General features: G+C 38.7%; 1 protein-coding gene across 2 annotated transcripts in view; it reads right to left on the reverse strand.

The window, feature by feature from the left end:
* LRRC28 (leucine rich repeat containing 28) overlaps window positions 1–18,068 on the reverse strand; it is a 197,904-nt gene that overhangs the window by 59,920 nt on the left and 119,916 nt on the right. For both annotated transcript variants that reach the window (XM_043921649.1, XM_043921648.1), the window contains one exon: window positions 6,008–6,110. In XM_043921649.1, coding sequence (XP_043777584.1) covers window positions 6,008–6,110 — 103 coding nt within the window. The remainder of the gene's footprint in view (window positions 1–6,007; window positions 6,111–18,068) is intronic.

Here is an 18,068-nt window from a genome sequence, read left to right on the forward strand (position 1 = left end):
GGGTAAAGGGCACTGAACACAACAGTCCTGGGAGCTGCAGCATGCTGACCTAAGTCCTTTTGAAGGAGGTGCCATTACCACCATTACCCCTACCATAGTTTGGCCTCAGGCCAAACTACAGGGAGGGAACACAGCCCCACCCATCAGCAGAAAATTGGGTTAAGGATTTACTGAGCATGGCCCTGCCCACCAGAGCAAGACCCAGTTTTCCCCACAGCCAGTCCCTCCCATCAAGAAGCTTCTACAAGCCTCTTATCCTCATCCATCAGAGGGCAGACAGAATGAAAACCACAATCACAGAAAACTAACCAAACTGATCATATGGACTACAGCCTTGTCTAACTCAAAGAAACTGTGAGACATGCTGGGTAGGGCCACCCAAGATGGACGGATCATGGTGGAGAGTTCTGACAAAATGTGGTCACTGGAGAGGGAATGGCAAACCACTTCAGCATTCTTGCCTTGAGAACTTCATGAATAGTATGAAAAGGCAAAAAGATATGACACTGAAAGATGAACTCACCAGGTTGATAGGTGCCCAATATGCTAGTGGAGAAGAGCGGAGAAGTAATTCCAGAAGGAATGAAGAGGCTGAGCCAAAGCGGAAACAACACCTAGTTGTGGATATGTCTGGTGGTGAAAGTACAGTCTGATGCTGTAAAGAGCAATATTGCATAGGAACCTGGAAGGTTAGGTTCCATGAATCAGGGCAAATTGGAAGTGGTCAAATAGGAGACAGCAAGAGTGAACACTGACATTTTAGTAATCAGTGAGCTAAAAAGGACCAGAATGTGTGAATTTAACTTAAATGACCATTATATCTACTACTGTGGGCAAGAATTCCTTAGAAGAAATGGAGTAGCCCTCACAGTCAACAAAGAGTCCAAAATGCTTGGATGCACTTGGGTGCAAGCTCAAAAATGACAGAATGATCTCTGTTTCCAAGGTAAACCATTCAATGTCACAGAAATCCAAGTCTATGCCCCAACCATGAATGCCAAAGCAGTTGAAATTGAACTGTTCTATGAAGACCTACAAGACCTTCTAGAACTAACACCCAAAAAAGATGTCCTTTTCATCATAGGGAACAGGAATGCAAAAGTAGGAAGTCTAGAGATGCCTGAGCAACAGGCAAATTTGGCCTTGGAGTACAAAATGAAGCATGGCAAAGGCTAATTGAGTTTTGCTGAGAGAATGCACTGGTCATAGCAAACACCCTCTTCCAACAACACAAGAGATTATTCTACACATGGACATCACCAGATACCGAAATACCAGTACTCGGTCAATACAGAAATCAGATTGATTATATTCTTCGTAGCTGAAGATGGAGAAGCTCTATATAGTCAGCAAAAACAAGACCAGGAGCTGACTGTGGCTCATATCACGAACTCCTTATTGAAAAATTCAGACTTAAATTGAAGAAAATATGGAAAACTACTAGGCCATTCAGGTATGACCTAAATCAAATCACGTATGATTATACAGTGGAAGTGAGAAACAGGGATTAGATCTGATAGAGCACCTGAAGAACTATGGATGGAAGTTCATAACACTGTACAGGAAGTGGTGATCAAAACCATCCCCAAGAAAAAGAAATGCAAAATGGTTATCTGAGGAGGCCTTACAAATAGCTGAGAAAAGAAGAGAAGCAGAAGGCAAAGGAGAAAAGGAAGGATGTATCCATCTGAATGTAGAGTTCCAAAGAAGAGCAAGGAGAGATAAGAAAGTCTTCCTCAGGAAACAATGTAAAGAAATAGACAAAAACAACAGAATGGGAAAGACTAGAGATATCTTTAAGAAATTTAGAGATACCAAGGGAACATTTCATGCAAAGATGGGCATAATAAAGGACAGAAATGGTATAGACCTAATAGAAGCAGAAGAGATTAAGAGGAGGTGGCAATAATACATAGAAAACCTATACAAAAATGATTTTAATGACCCAGATACCCACAATGGTGTGATCACTCACCTAGAGCCAGACATCTTGGAGTGCAAAGTCAAGTGGGCCTTAGGAAGCATCATTACGAACAAAGCTAGTGGAGGTGATGAAATTACAGCTGAGCTATTTCAAATCCTAAAATATGATGCTGTGAAAGAGCTGTACTCAATATGCCAACAAATTTGGAAAACTCAGCAGTGGCCACAGGACTGGAAAAGGTCAGTTTTCATTCCAATCCCAAAGAAGGGCAATGTCAAAGAATTTTCAAACTACTGCACAACTGCACTCATCTCACACGCTAGCAAAGTAATATTCAAAATTCTCCAAGCCAGGCTTTAACAGTACGTGAACTGAGAACTGCCAGATGATCAAGCTGGGTTTAGAAAAGGTAGAGGAACCAGACAGAGATCAAATTACCAATATCTGTTGCATCATAGAAAAAGCAAGAGAATTCCAGAAAAACATCTACTTCCACTTCACTGACTATGGTAAAGCCTTTGACTGTGTGGATCACAACAAACTGTGGAAAATTCAAGTGGTGGGAATACCAGACCACTTTACAAAGCTGCCTCTTGAGAAACCTGTGTGCAGGTCAAGAAGCAACAGTTAGAACCGGACATGGAACAACAGACTGGTTTCAAATCAGGAAAGGAGTACATCAGGGCTGTATATTATCAGCCTGCTTATTTAACTTTGCAGACTACACCATGAGAAACGCTAGGCTGGGTGACGCACAAGCTGGAATCAATATTCCCAGGAGAAATATCAATAACTTCAGATATGCAGATAACACCATCCTTATGGCAGAAAGAGAAGAGGAACTAAAGAGCCTTTTGATGAAGGTGAAAGAGGAGAGTGAAAAAACTGGCTTAAAATTTAAAACTCAACATTAAAAAACAAAGACCATAGCATCCGGTCCCATCACTTCATAGCAAATAGATGGGGATACAACGGCAACAGTGACAGACTATTTTCTAGGGATCCAAAGTCACTGCCGATGGCGATGCAGCCATGAAATAAGACGCTTGCTCCTTGGAAGACAAGCTATGACAAACTCAGACAGCACATTAAAAAGCAGAGACGTTACTTCGCCAACAAAGGTCCGTCTAGTCAAAGCTTTGGTTTTTCCAGTGGTCATGTACGGATGTGAGAGTTGGACCATAAAGAAAGCTGAGTGCTGCAGAATTGATATTTTTGAAATGTGGTGTTGGAGAAGACTCTTGAGAGTCCCTTGAACTGTAAGGAGATCAAACAAGTCAGTTCTAAAGGAAATCAAACCTGATTATTCATTAGAAGAACTGATGCTGAAACTGAAGCTCTAATACTTTGGCACCTGATGCAAAGAGCTGACTCATTAGAAAAGACCCTGATGCTGGGAAAGATTGAAGGCAGGAGGAGAAGGGGATGACAGAGGATGAGATGGTTGGATGCCCTCACTGACTCAATGCACATGAGTTTGAGCAAGCTCCAGAGATGGTGAAGGACAGGGAAGCCTGGTGTGGTGTAGTCCCCGGGGTCAAGTATAACCACCAATTCTTCTATACAAAATGCATTCTGAGTTAAACCGATAGATTAAAAATACCTTTTGGATTATATTTCATTGGTAGATGGGACTGCCAACCCTCCAAAAAACCAATAATATTGGAAAACTGATTGCTTGATAACTCTCCTTTTAATAATTTTATCTTCTTATTATTACTACCAAAGGAATATGCTAATAATAATAAAAAGTGTAGACTATCTATGAATAATTGGCATATCTTGCCTTACTCTTTATTTTCTCAAAGATGAGAAGCTCTCATAAAACTCACTAACTGTGCTACCAGATGCCAAGTCAACAATGACAATATATTTTTAAAAGTGCAGGGGTTGCAATGTTCATCGCAGCACTGTTTATAATAGCCAGGACATGGAAGCAACCTAGATGCCCATCAGCAGACGAATGGATAAGAAAGCTGTGGTACATATACACTATGGAATTTTACTCAGCCGTTAGAAAGAATTCATTTGAACCAGTTCTAATGAGATGGATGAAACTGGAGCCCATTATACAGAGTGAAGTAAGCCAGAAAGATAAAGACCAATACAGTATACTAACGCATATATATAGAATTTAAAAAGATGGTAACAATAACCCTATATGCAAAACAGAAAAAGAGACACAGATGTACAATACAGACTTTTAGACTCTGTGGGAGAAGGTGAGGGTGGGATGTTCAGAGAGAACAGCATTGAAACGGGTATACTATCAAGGGTGAAACAGATCACCAGCCCAGGTTGGATGCATGAGACAGGTGCTCAGGACTGACGCACTGGGAAGACCCAGAGGGATGGGGTGGGGAGGGAGGCGGGAGGGGGACCAGGATGGGGAACACATGTAAATCCATGGCTGATTCATGTCAATGTATGGCAAAAACCACTACAATATTGTAAAGTAATTAGCCTCCAACGAATACAAATAAATGGGAAAAAAAAAAGAATAAATAACGAAAAAAAAAAAAAAGTGCAGGGGTTGCGGGTGGAATTCCCTGGTGGTCCCGTGGTTAGGACTCAGTGCTCTCTCTGCCATGGGCCCAGGTCCAATCCCTGGTCAGAGAGCTAAGATCCCGCAAGCCATATGGTGTGGCCAAAAATTAAAAATAAATACAAGGAAACATGTATCTCTCAACTCGGCACAAACAGAACCTTGTGGCAGTCAGTAATAGCTATATCTAAACACCAAAGAAGCCTCTTTATCTCAAGTAAGAGCTATTCCTTAATTGTGGTAGAAATTTTAGATCATATTACAGTGCAGTCTCTGAAGGCTTTGGTGCAGAAAAAACTGCCTTCAGCCTTGGAGCCTGCTTGCATCATTACATGCATCTTGGTGACTGAGGGTATTCTACTCACTACCTGGAAAAATTAGGCTGTATCATAGATATTTTAAGAACGTATTAGGGTTAATGAGTGAGTAGTATCACCGCTGTCACATGATCAGCTGCAGAAAAATCACTGAGCTAAAAACTCTTACCACATATTCTGCTATCTGTTCTTCACAGAAAGTTCTGGAATATATCTCTGGGCTTATATTTCATCAGCCTACACAGGCACTGAATTGATCTAGGGCGCTTCCAAGATAACAAGTACATAATTTTTCCTAGGGGAAGGCCACTACTCCTAGGATTACCCTCTCTGGAACAATCACTGCTCCGGGCCCATCCCCTGGAGCCAGGCCAGCAGGGGAATGGCTGTCTCTATGTACAGGCTTATTGTCATCCCTTTTCTTGCCAGAACTACATAGAGTATGAGTCAGGTTATTCAGGATGTTTGAAATTATAAGGAGAGAGTCAACATGCTGGCTAAGTAGCCTCAGAGGTGTTCCAAGTACCCTGTGGCTGCGTAATTGAGGAAAGTGAGGCCAGTTAAAAGCTGGTCCTGGCAGCTGAGCTGTCCTCTATTAAGCCCATGCCACTCTGGGAACCACTTCAGGGTGGTTCTGTCTCACTGTTATAGAAGGAAAAGCTGACATTATCTTCCTAAAAGCCTAACTGAGAAGGAAAGATTAATGCTGTCCTGAAAATAAAAGTTCTTCATTTCCTATTAACTGAAACATCTGCTTTGGTTGCTGGAATCATGATTTGTATTGAGGGACTATTTCAAATGTCAAGCTGTAAATATTTTCAATTGGTAAAATCCCAGATACTAGGGTTGACAGTGTAGTAAAATTGTCACTGCAATGGAAGGAAAAGAAAAACTTTTACATTAATGCTAATTCCTCCAGTATTTGTGACTGATACTACTGAGTTTATAATGATATGCATGGATTAATTTTTCTTTTACCTGGAAAACAACAAATAACTGACAAAATTTATAACTTACTAACTAAACTCAAAATAAAATACCCTAATTGCTTGTTCAATATTTTTGGTTTCTAAGGATATTAGGTTTAGCATGTTAAGTGTCAAAACAAAACTGACTATCAAAAGTCATACATCTCTTTTGGAGTTTTATCAGGGCTAAGTACTGAAGTAGAAATAAAGCAAGCAAAAGAGCTATTAGTATAAAATGTGAAATCAGCCTTACCCACTGCACCCGATGACTTTGTTGTACAGAAAGGATGGCAAGCCTTTCAGATGAATGTTGTTATCCACGTACACGTATTGAAGTTCTCGAGATCGACCTAAATCTGGGTTAGAAAGAAAAGTGTTGTAATTCTTATAAATATATACCAATATAAGTGAAACATGAAATTTAATAAATAATGTTAGAATAATTCAAAATTTCTACTCTGGAAGAAAAAATGTTGCAGATTTACCTAGGTGTGAAATTAAGTCAGCTGTAATATGAGATTCTACATCAGAAAACATGACTGTTGAAAAAATTATTCAACCCACCTGAACTCTGAGTATTTAAAGTGTAAAATGAGTACTGGTAATGGAATATTATCAGATTCCTTCCCATATGAAAATTCTATGACTTTTAATAAACAACTTCTATTTATTAAGCTTGTTATGAAAGTGTTAGTCCCTCAGTCGTGTCTGACTCTTCGCAACCCCAGTGAACTACAGGCCGCCAGGCTCCTCTGTCTGCGGGATTTCCCAGGCAAGAATACGGAAGTCAGTTGCCATTTCCTCCTCCAAGGGATCTTCTTGACCCAGGGATAATAAACAATTTATATTTATGAAGTTTTTATAGGTCATTTATTTAGTTCCATTTTTCTCCACAGGAAAAAGTGTCATACGAACTAAGTTAGCAGGTCAGCCCAAACGACATCTAGTTCTGCCCCAATATCAAGATTTACTGTGTCTCACCTCCCTTTGGCAGAAAGATGATAGAAGGGATGACAGAGAGCTAGGGATCAATCAGGCCCTGGCTGGGCTGGGCCTCAGGAACCAGCTGATGTAGGAATGGGTGGAATTGCCCATGGTTGCAGGGGGAGGAAGCAGCAGAGGGAATCCCAAATCCCAGTTCTCAGCGAGGTGTGGGGTGCAGCTGGATGGACAAGACCTGCAGGCCAGGGAGCCAGGGAGGCAATGGGTTTATACCAGGAATAGGGAGAGATGAGAAAGGGAGTCCAAAGAGAAGAATCTGCAGTAGGAACAAGTATGCAGAAAGAAGGCGACTCCAGAAGTCTCCCACAGGTAGCTGGGCATCACTGACTCAAGGGACATGAGTTTGAGAAAACTCCGGGAGATAGTGAAGGACAGGGAAGCCTGGCATGTTGCAGACCATAGGGTCACAAAGAATCAGACACAACTTAGGGACTGAACAACAATAAAGCTGGGCAAAGGGGTAGCAAAGCCTAGAGTATTTGCTCGTGAAAAGAGGAAATAGGCTGAAAGGAGCTCTCTCTTCCCCTGTCCTTCCAAAGTTAGGATAGACAAAGGCCCAGATAGCTAAATTAGCATCTTTAATTTAAGGTTCTTAAGCATATTTACATTTCAAAAGAAAACCCATTTACCCATTAAGGATCTTTTAGGCACCATGGTAGGCCTTGGATATTCAGATATGAACATGATATTGAGGACAGACTTGAAAAATGGTTAACATGATCATTAACATACAACATGATCATTGCTATTAAAGAGTTTAATAGCAATGTCTAAGTCTTATGGATTCACAGGTGGGTTCTGGACAATTTATTACATTAAGTGGGAGGTGGATAATATAAGACTGAGGTAAGGAAGGGTTTGTCATGGATGAAAGTAGGAAATGGTGAACACTAACAGGGAGGCCTGGTGTGCTACGATTCATGGGGTCGCAAAGAGTCGGACACGACTGAGCGACTGAACTGAACTGACCGGACTGACCTTCTCTTTTCCACTACAAATCTTATCACAGTAATCTTGCCCAGGATTAGCCCTGAGGCAAGTCACAAAAAGAGGAATCAAAATTGGAAGCACTGGAAACAGGCAACAAAAGGGGAAGTGGGAACTCAGAGAGAAAAACAGAATTACTAGGCTAGAGATGCCCTTTCCCAGTGATGGTTTTAAGATATCTAACAAACAATACTGGAATGCAAAAATAGGAAGTCAAGAAATACCTGGAGTAACAGGCAAATTATGCATTGGAGTACAGAATGAAGCAGGGCAAAGGCTAACAGACTTCTGCCAAGAGAACGCACTGGTTATAGCAAACAGCCCCTTCCAACAACGGAAGAGAAGCCTCTACACATGGACATCACCAGATGGTCAATACCGATATCAGACTGATTATATTCTTTGCAGTCAAAGATGGAGAAGCTCAATATAGTCAGCAAAAACAAGACCAGGAGCTGACTGTGGCTCATATCATGAAGTCCTTATTGCCAAATTCAGACTTAAATTGAAGAAAGTAGGGAAAACCACTAGATTTAGGTCAGGTATGACCATAAATTAAATCCACCATAAATTAAATTTATTACCATAAATTAATACCATAAATTAAATCCCTTATGATTATACAGTAGAAGTGAGAAATAGATTCAAGGGATTAGATTTGACAGACAGAGTGCCTGAAGAACTATGGATGGAGGTTCATGACATTGTACAGGAGGCAGGGATCAAGACCACCCTTAAGAAAAAGAAGTGCAAAAGGCAAAATGGTTGTCTGAGGAGGCCTCACAAATAGCTGTGAAAAGAACAGAAGCGAAAAGCAAAGGAGAAAAGGAAAGATATTCCCATTTGAATGCAGAGTTCCAAAGAATAGCCAGGAGAGATGAGAAAGCCTTCCTCAGTGATTAATGCAAAGAAATAGAGGAAAACAGTAGAATGGGAAAGACTAGAGATCTCTTCAAGAAAATTAGAGATACCAAGGGAACATTTCATGCAAAGATGAGCACAATAAAGGACAGAAATGGCATGAACCTAACAGAAGCAGAAGATGTGAAGAAGAGGTGGCAAGAAGACACAGAAGAACTATACAAAAAAGATCTTCATGACCCAGATAATCACGATGGTGTGATCACTCACCTAGAGTCAGACATCCTGGAGTGTGATCAAGTGGGCCTTAGGAAGCATCACTACGAACAAAGCTAGTGGAGGTGATGGAATTCCAGTTGAGCTATTTTGAATCCTAAAAGATGATGCTGTGAAAGTGCTGCACTCAATATGCCAGCAAATTTGGAAAACTCAGCAGTGGGCACAGAACTAGAAAAGGTCAGTTTTCATTCCAATCCCAAAGAAAGGCAATGCTAAAGAATGTTCAAACTACTGCTGCACAATTGCACTCATCTCACACTCAAGGAAAGTAATGTTCAAAATTCTCCAAGCCAGGCTTCAATAGTATGTGAACTGAGAACTGCCAGATGATCAAGCTGGGTTTAGAAAAGGCAGAAGAACCGCAGATCAAATTGCCAACATCCACTGGATCATCGAAAAAGCAAGAGAGTTCTGGAAAAGCATCTACTTCTGCTTTATTCACTATGACAAAGCCTTTGACTGTGTGGATCACAAGAAACTGTGGAAAATTCTTAAAGAGATGGGAATACCAGACCACCTGATCTGCTTCCTGAGAGATCTGTATGCAGGTCAAGAAGCAACAGTTAATCTATGGTGAAACAGATCACCAGCCCAGGTGGGATGCATGAGACAAGTGCTCGGGCCTGGTACACTGGGAAGACCCAGAGGAATCGGGTGGAGAGGGAGATGGGAGGGGGGATCGGGATGGGGAATAAGTGTAAATCTATGGCTGATTCATATCAATGTATGACAAAACCCACTGAAATGTTGTGAAGTAATTAGCCTCCAACTAATAAAAAAATTTAAAAAAAAAAAAAAAAAAAGAAGCAACAGTTAGAACTGGACATGAAACAACAGACTGGTTCCAAATTGTGAAAGCAGTATGTCAAGGCTGTATATTGTCACCCTGCTTATTTAACTTATATGCAGAGTACATCATGTGAGAAGGAAATGGCAACCCACTCCAGTACTCTTGCCTGGAAAATCCCAGGGACAGAGAAGCCAGCAGGCCATGGTCCATGGGGTCGCAGAGAGTTGGACATGACTGAAGTGACTGAGCACGCACATCATGCAAAATGCCGGGATGGAAGAAGCACAAGCTGGAATCAAGACTCCTGGGAGAAATATTAATAACATCAGATATGCAGATGACACCACCCTTATGGCAGAAAGTGAAGAGGAACTAAAAACCTCTTGATGAAAGTGAAAGAGGAGAGTGAAAAAGTTGGCTTAAAGCTCAACATTCAGAAAATTAAGATCATGCCATCTGGTCCCATCACTCCATGGGAAATAGATGGGGAGACAGTGGAAACAGTGTCAGATTTCATTTTTTTCGGCTCCAAAATCACTGCAGATGGTGACTGCAGCCATGAAATTAAAAGATGCTTACTCCTTGGAAGGAAAGTTATGACCAACCTAGATAGCATATTAAAAAGCAGAGACATTACTTTGCCAACAAAGGTCCATCTGGTTAAGGCTATGGTTCTTCCAGTGGTCATGTATGGATGTGAGAGTTGGGACTATAAGGAAAGCTGAGCACCGAATAATTGATGCTTTTGAACTGTGGTGTTGGAGAAGACTCTTGAGAATCCCTTGGACTGCAAGGAGATCCAACCAGTCCATCCTAAAGGAGATCAGCCCTGAGTGTTCATTGGAAGGACTGATGCTGAAGCTGAAACTCCAGTACTCTGGTCACCTCAGCGAAGAGTTGACTCATTGGAAAAGACCCTGATGCTGGGAGGGATTGGGGGCAGGAGGAGAAGGGGATGACAGAGGATGAGATGGCTGGATGGAATCACCAACTCGTTGGGCATGAGTTTGAGTTAACTCCGGGAGTTGGTGATGGACAGGGAGGCCTGGTGTGCTGCGATTCATGGGGTCGCAAAGAGTTGGACACAATTGAGAGACTGAACTGAACTGATTTACTTAGTGGTGATTTTCAATTACCATCTTTCTGTCTATATTTATTACTTGCATTTCTTATGTAAGCAAGAATGATCCCACCTCCCCCATTTATTTATTTGATTTTTTATTGGTATGGATTCAAGGACAATTTATTTTAAGGACTAAAAACTCACTACCATTGTTATTTATTGTGTTGGTTGAAATATTCCAGTTTTGGCAACTAGGAACACTTAAAATTGGTCTTTTCATTCTTTAAACAAATTTTCATCCTTTTTGAGTATCGCCATACTTTCCAGGACCAAAGGATATTCCACGTTCAAATTGTACTTTCCCTGCTCTAGGCCTGAAATCAATTACTTCTCCAAGGAGTTTTAATTCCTTTAATTAAAGGAATTAAATTAAATTACATTACATTATGGGGTATGGCGTCTAGAAACCAACATCTGAGTGCTAGATGTGCCGCTTACTATAAGAGTGCCATTGCTTCTAGGATCCATAAGTAGGCAGATCTACAAAACATATGTATGTATACCAACCCATGCATACATATACCACTCTACTGCTGGAAGTGTACCTTCAGTATACATTCCAAGCAGTGGACTTGCTGGGTCAAAAGGTAAATACATGTATTGATTCCTTGGTATTTCCCTCCAGAGGAATTACACCCAGTTTGCATTCTCTTCATCATGTATGAAAGCATTGGCTTTCCCACAGTCTCATCAACTTCTAAAACATGTTTTCTTATTTAAAACATTTTTTCATTCTCAATTTGTATTTCTCTCATTATTGGTGTGAACATTTTTCAATATGAGGGTCATTTTTGCATGTTTTTTTTGTGAATTATCGACATCTTATGTGTCTATTCTTTCACTTATGAGCAGAGCCTTAGTTTGAACATGTATTTTTTTCTTTTTCTTTTTTAGATTACAAAAGTGTCATACATTCATAGAAGACTTGGAAAATACAGGACAAAGTTACACATAGTTCACTATATATTACAATAATTTTTAAGTAGATAAATTAGGATATTTAGTTGCAGTTTCAGTATCAAACTTTCAAAAATCAATATAATGAATAGACAGAAAAGTAGAAGGATAAAGTAGACCAGAAAAGCACAGTGAACCAATTCAACATAATTAAGATTTATGTAATTTCCACACAACAGCAGGAGAAAAATTCTATTCAACTTTCCATAGGCTATAAACCAGAAGACACTGGAACATGTTCAGGGACATAACATAAGATGTAAAAATTTCATGGTCTAAAGGTATTGAAATCATACAGAATCTGTTCTCTTATCACTGTGGAATTATGTTAGAAATCAATACCAAAAGATATTTGAATATAACCCACATACTTTCAAGTGCAATGTGACATTTACCAACAGAGATCTTTTTCTTAGCCATTGAAAACCTCAATAAAGTTAAAAGATTGAAAAATCACAGAGGGTGACTGAAGACAAGAAAGCATTTAAATGAGAAATTAATATCAAGGATACCTTAAAAATCCCAGGTATTTGGAAATTAGACATCTACTTTTAAATGATGGATGTATCCGAGAAGTCATAACAAGAAAATTAGAAAATATTTATAGTAGAATAAAAACAAAAAGAATTTATCAGAATTTGTTGCAGGCAGCTGAAGCTATTCAATGCAACTAAATAAATGTGGAATCTTGAATAAGGTATGAAAACAAATAATGGACACTAGCATAAAATTTTGTGAAATTTGAACAAACTCTGTACTTTAGCTAATAATATTGTATCACATGTTAATTTATTGCATTTTTTTTTAAACAACATAGTATTTCTTTAAACAACTAGTATTTCATAGTATTTCTTCATAGGAACAGAAGTTTCAAACCTCATTCAATTTTTTAAAAATCACTAAAAGAATAAGCTTTCTAGACTTTAGCAATAAAAAGTCTAGTAGACTAGTTGCCAGAATAAATGAAACTACATCAAAGTTTTGATTGACTATAAATTAGAACTACCATATAACTGCACTCATCTCACACGTTAGTAAAGTAATGCTCAAAATTCTCCAAGCCAGGCTTCACAATACATGAACTGTAAACTTCCAGATGTTCAAGCTGGCTTTAGAAAAGGCACAGGAACCAGAGATCAAATTGCCAGCATCTGCTGGATCATCGAAAAAGCAAGAGAGTTCCAGAAAAACATCTACTTCTGCTTTATTGACTATGCCAAGGCCTTTGACTCTGTGGATCACAACAAACTGTGGAAAACTCTTAAAGAGATGGGAATACCAGACCTACCTGACCTGCCTCTTGAGAAATCTGTATGCAGGTCAGGAAACAACAGTTAGAACTGGACATGGAACAACAGACTGGTTCCAAATTGTGAAAGCAGTATGTCAAGGCTGTATATTGTCACCGAGCTTATTTAACTTAAATCCAGAGTACATCATGAGAAATGCCGGGCTAGATGAAGCACAAGCTGGAATCAAGACTGCTGGGAGAAATATCAATAACCTCAGATACGCAGATGACACCACCCTTATGGCAGAAAGTGAAGAAGAACTAAAGAGCCTCTTGATGAAAATGAAAGGGAGAGTGAAAAAAGTTGGCTTAAAGCTCAACATTTAGAAAACTGAGATCATGGCATCTGGTCCCATCACTTTATGGCAAATAGATGGGGAAACAGTGTAAACAGTGTCAGACCTTAGTTTTGGGGGCTCCAAAATCACTGCAGATGGTGAATGCAGCCATGAAATTAAAAGACGCTTACTCCTTGGAAGGAAAGTTATGACCAACCTAGACAGCATATTAAAAAGCAACAAAGGTCTGTCTAGTCAAGGCTATGGTTTTTCCAGTTATCAGGTATGAATGTGAGAGTTGGACTGTGAAGAAAGCTTAGCGCCGAAGAATTGATGCTTTTGAACTGTGGTGTTGGAGAAGATTCCTGAGAGTCCCTTGGACTGCAAGGAGATCCAACCAGTCCATCCTAAAGGAAATCAGTCCTGAATATTCATTGGAAGGACTGATGTTTAAGCTGAAACTCCAATACTTTGGCCACCTGATTCGAAGAACTGACTCATTTGAAAAGACCCTGATGCTGGGAAATATTGAAGGTGGGAAGAGAAGGGGATGCCAGAGGATGAGATGGTTGGATGCCATCGCTGAGTCAACGGACATGAGTTTGAGTGAACTTCAGAAGTTGGTGATGGACAGGGAGGCCTGGCATGCTGCAGTCCATGTGGTCGCAAAGAGTCAGACATGACTGAGCAACTGAACTGAACTGAATTAAAGTATTCTATTCAAACTTAGTCAAACAAGTGGAGCTAAAATGTCAAATTTTTTAGCTAAGCAAAAACTCATGTTTCCCAAAATATATTATATTATACATACTATACGCACACACATACCGCACACAAAATCTTTTCTCCTATACCTGATAAAGACTTGAAAAAGAACAACAAAATAAGAGAGAAACTGGAAAATAATAACTAAATGAAACGAGAGCACTGAATATGAAATAGAAAAAGTAAAACAAACTAGATGAAAGCAAAAGATCATCATACAGTCCAGTTGTTTTTAAACATCGCTGCTCATTAGAATCACATCTGGAGCTTTGGAGGAAGAAACAATACCTGGGCACTTAATAGTTTTCAAAAAAATTCCAAGATAATTCTAAGGTGCATCTGGATTTCAAAAAGTGGTATCAGGTTTTTCTATTAAATGGTAGTTTTAGTGACATAGAATTCTATTATTATCTGTTGACTAATCATAATACAATGGTATTAAATAATAAATTAAATAAATTACATAAATAAATACATAAATAATAAAATAAATTACATAATCACAACAGTAAAAGACATTTATCAGTTTTCACAATCAATAGTCAAACAAAAAAATAAAAGATAATCACAACTGCAAGCCATAATGGAAACATGATAAACCAAAAAATATTAAATAACTACATACAATTTAGGGGGTTAAGTAGAGGGATGTGGTAAATGGAAGTGCATACATGCACATGTTTTCATCTACCCAGCCAGTCTATGTCTTTTGATTGGTACATTTAATCCATTTATATTAAGGTAATTATTAACATTATTGTAACCCTCCAGTATTCCTGCCTGGGAAATCCCACAGAGGAGCCTGGCAGGCTACAGTCTATGGGGTTACAAGAGTTTGACATGACCCAGTGACCAAACAACAACAACAATTTGTAGGTCTTTTCCTTCTCTTTTGTTTCTTGCTTAAAGAAGTTTCTTTAGCATTTGTTATAAAGCTGGTTTTGTGGCAGCCCTGCCCACCAGAGCAAGACTCAGTTTTTCCCACTACCAGTCCCTCCTCTCAGGGGGCTTACCTAAGCCTGCTAGCCTCATCCAACAGACAGCAAACACAAGAAGCAAGAATTACAACCCCCAGTCCACCAGAATGAAAACCACATCAACAGAAAGTTAATCAAAATGAAAATGCAGAGGATTATGTCCTAGATGGAGGAACAAGAAAAAACCCCAGAAAAACAACTAAATGAAGTAGAGAGAGGTAGCCTTCCAAAAAAAGAATTCAGAATAATGATAGTGAATTCTTGATCTCGGAAAAAGAATGGAGAAGATGCAAGAAATGTTCGAGAAAGACCTAGAAGAATTAAAGAACAAACAGAGATGAATAATACACTAGAAGGAATCAAAGGCAGAATAACTGAGGCAGAAGAACAGATAAATGACCTGAAGACAGAATGGTGGAAATCACTGCCACTAAACAGAATATTTTAAAAAAGGATGAAAAAAGAAAAAATGAGGACAGCCTAAGAGACCTCTGGACAACATTAAACACACTAACATTTGCATCATAGGGGCCCCAGAAGGAGAAGAGAGAGAGAAAGAACCCAAGAAAATATATGAAGAGATAACAGCTGAAAACTTCCCTAACACAGAAAAAGAAAAAGTCAACGAAGTCTAGGAAGCACAGAAAGTCCCAGGCAGGATAAACCCAAGGAGGAACACTCTAAGACACATAGTAATCAAACTGACAAAAATTAAAGATGAAGATAACATATTAAAAGCAATGAGGTAAAAAGGAAAAGTAACATAAAAGGGAACTCCCATAAGGTTATCAGCTGATTTCTGAACAGAAACTCTACAAGTCAGAAGGGAATGGCACAAAATATTTAAATTGATAAAAGGAAGAACATATAACCAAAAATACTCTACCCAGCAAGACTCATTCAGATTTGAAGGAGAAATCAAAAGCTTTACAGACATGCACATATGTTAAAATGGCATAATAGTGCCTAATCCCTCAACTTTATCAAGTTGTTAAAATTGAAGGTGAAAGTACAATCTGTGAAATTTAAAAGACTATACAGTATGTTGTTTAAGCATAAGAATATATAAATAATTGCCACAATAATATGTACTGCTACTTTAGTAAACATCTATAAACATATCTACTAGTATAAAAGGCTACAAATTTATAAAACACAGATGGAAAAAATATACATAGAGTACCAGAATCTACTTGCCATGAAAGAGTCCTCAAAATTTAACTAAAAATTCTTCTTCTGTATTTTTTCACTACTTCTCTGATATGTATACAAACCCTTTCATCACATACAGAAATCTGCAGACTTTAAAGGTATACAGAAAAGTTTGAAATTTTTTAAAAACTGAAACTACACTGATAAAATACAAATAAGCTCTGATTTGAAATATGCTTATCAGAGCCCACAGGTTAGGTAAAGATTCTTTGAGTTTATGCAGCAGTTAAGGAGCGTAGAATACTAGTAATAATTAATGGAGCAAGAATACAATTTTGGAGTCAGATACCTTGGGTTTGAACCCTAGATCTTCAATTTACTAAATGTGTATCTTCAGTTTCCTCATCTGTATAAACAGCAAAATAATGCTGTCTCTTACTTTTAGTGAAAACTACTAACAAAGTTTATAAATTAACAAGCAGAATTCTTGGCATATATCCTTCTCCAGTATATAGCAGTTATTATTATTCTCATTACTAGTGACACATTTGGAAGTATGTCCTACAGTACAAGGCCAATAAAGAGAGAATTCTCTTTGGCATGCAGCAAAAGGCACTCTTTTCTGTACTTTAATTGCACAGAATAGAGTTGGAGGCAACTGCCTCTAGAGACAATGATTCATCTCCCTAAGCCAAGGACACAAAATGGGACATGACATAGGAAACAAATTAAATGGGGCTACATGCAAAGATCGTAATACAAAGTTAAATAAAAGTTGGCACTTGCTAGTTTTTCTATAGTTTAGTTTTCTTTCCTATCCTAGTTTTATAGGGAAAAAAATGAAAAGCTGATGATTTTAAAATACTGTTTGGTTTAGACCTCATCTCAGATTTTCAATCTTACAAAGATTTCTGTTTATACCTTCAGACCAATTTGTGTATGGAATATAATTTTTTATATATGCCCATAATAGGATGAACTGTTTTCTACTGAAGGTAAAAGAAAACATGAATTAACTGAGTTCAAACCTATAATACTTTAACCAGTATAATGCCACACAGACAAGTATTTAATACAGACATTACAACACAATGTCAAATAGAGTAAGAAAGAACAGTACTGAAATTACAAGATGTCATGGGCTTTGGACTCTGAAACCTGGCTTTTCCAATCAAACACTCCAAGCCAGTTACCTCCTCTATGAAATGAAGACAATAATACCTATGACATGAGCTTGTTATGAAGAGTCAACAATCTAGTCCCTTGAGTAACAGCTGGTACTCAACATCTTAGTCTTTTACCTCTTTCCTGAATATAAAGTAAAGATCACAAAACAGAGTGTAGGAGTCTAAGGAGAGCCAGGCAATCCTCGCTTTAAGCTGACACAGCACAGCCTGCTGGCCAGGCAAAGACACCTAAACACTCAGCAAGGTCACAGGCTATAAAGGCAGGGCTGTGACAGCCTCTTGAGAGTGTGCTCTTGCCAAACCCGTCGGCTGGCAAAACCCCAAGCACATGGAACGACATTTTTAATCATGGTGCTGTTGAAATGTTAAGTATTTTCTGCAAGAAAAAGCTTTGAGCTATTTCTTCTATTCTTACAAAAGAAAATCTTCACTTAATAATTAACTTTGGAAGAGATCATTAATTTACTAGCTAATAAGCTGTTTGTTTCTGCCATTAATTTCAATGGACCAACAGTTTTCAATAAATAATATAGGATACTGCAGTAATACTTTTAAGTTCCTGTGCAAAAACTGCTCTGTACATGAACTTTATAAATCAAGGAAGTTGTCCATCTGCATAGATGTTAAAGCAACAAAGAACTTTTTCATGTGGCTTTTTAAAGTGC

The sequence above is a fragment of the Cervus elaphus genome, chromosome 13 (genome assembly GCF_910594005.1).
Source record: "Cervus elaphus chromosome 13, mCerEla1.1, whole genome shotgun sequence".
Classification (NCBI taxonomy): Eukaryota; Metazoa; Chordata; class Mammalia; order Artiodactyla; family Cervidae; genus Cervus; species Cervus elaphus.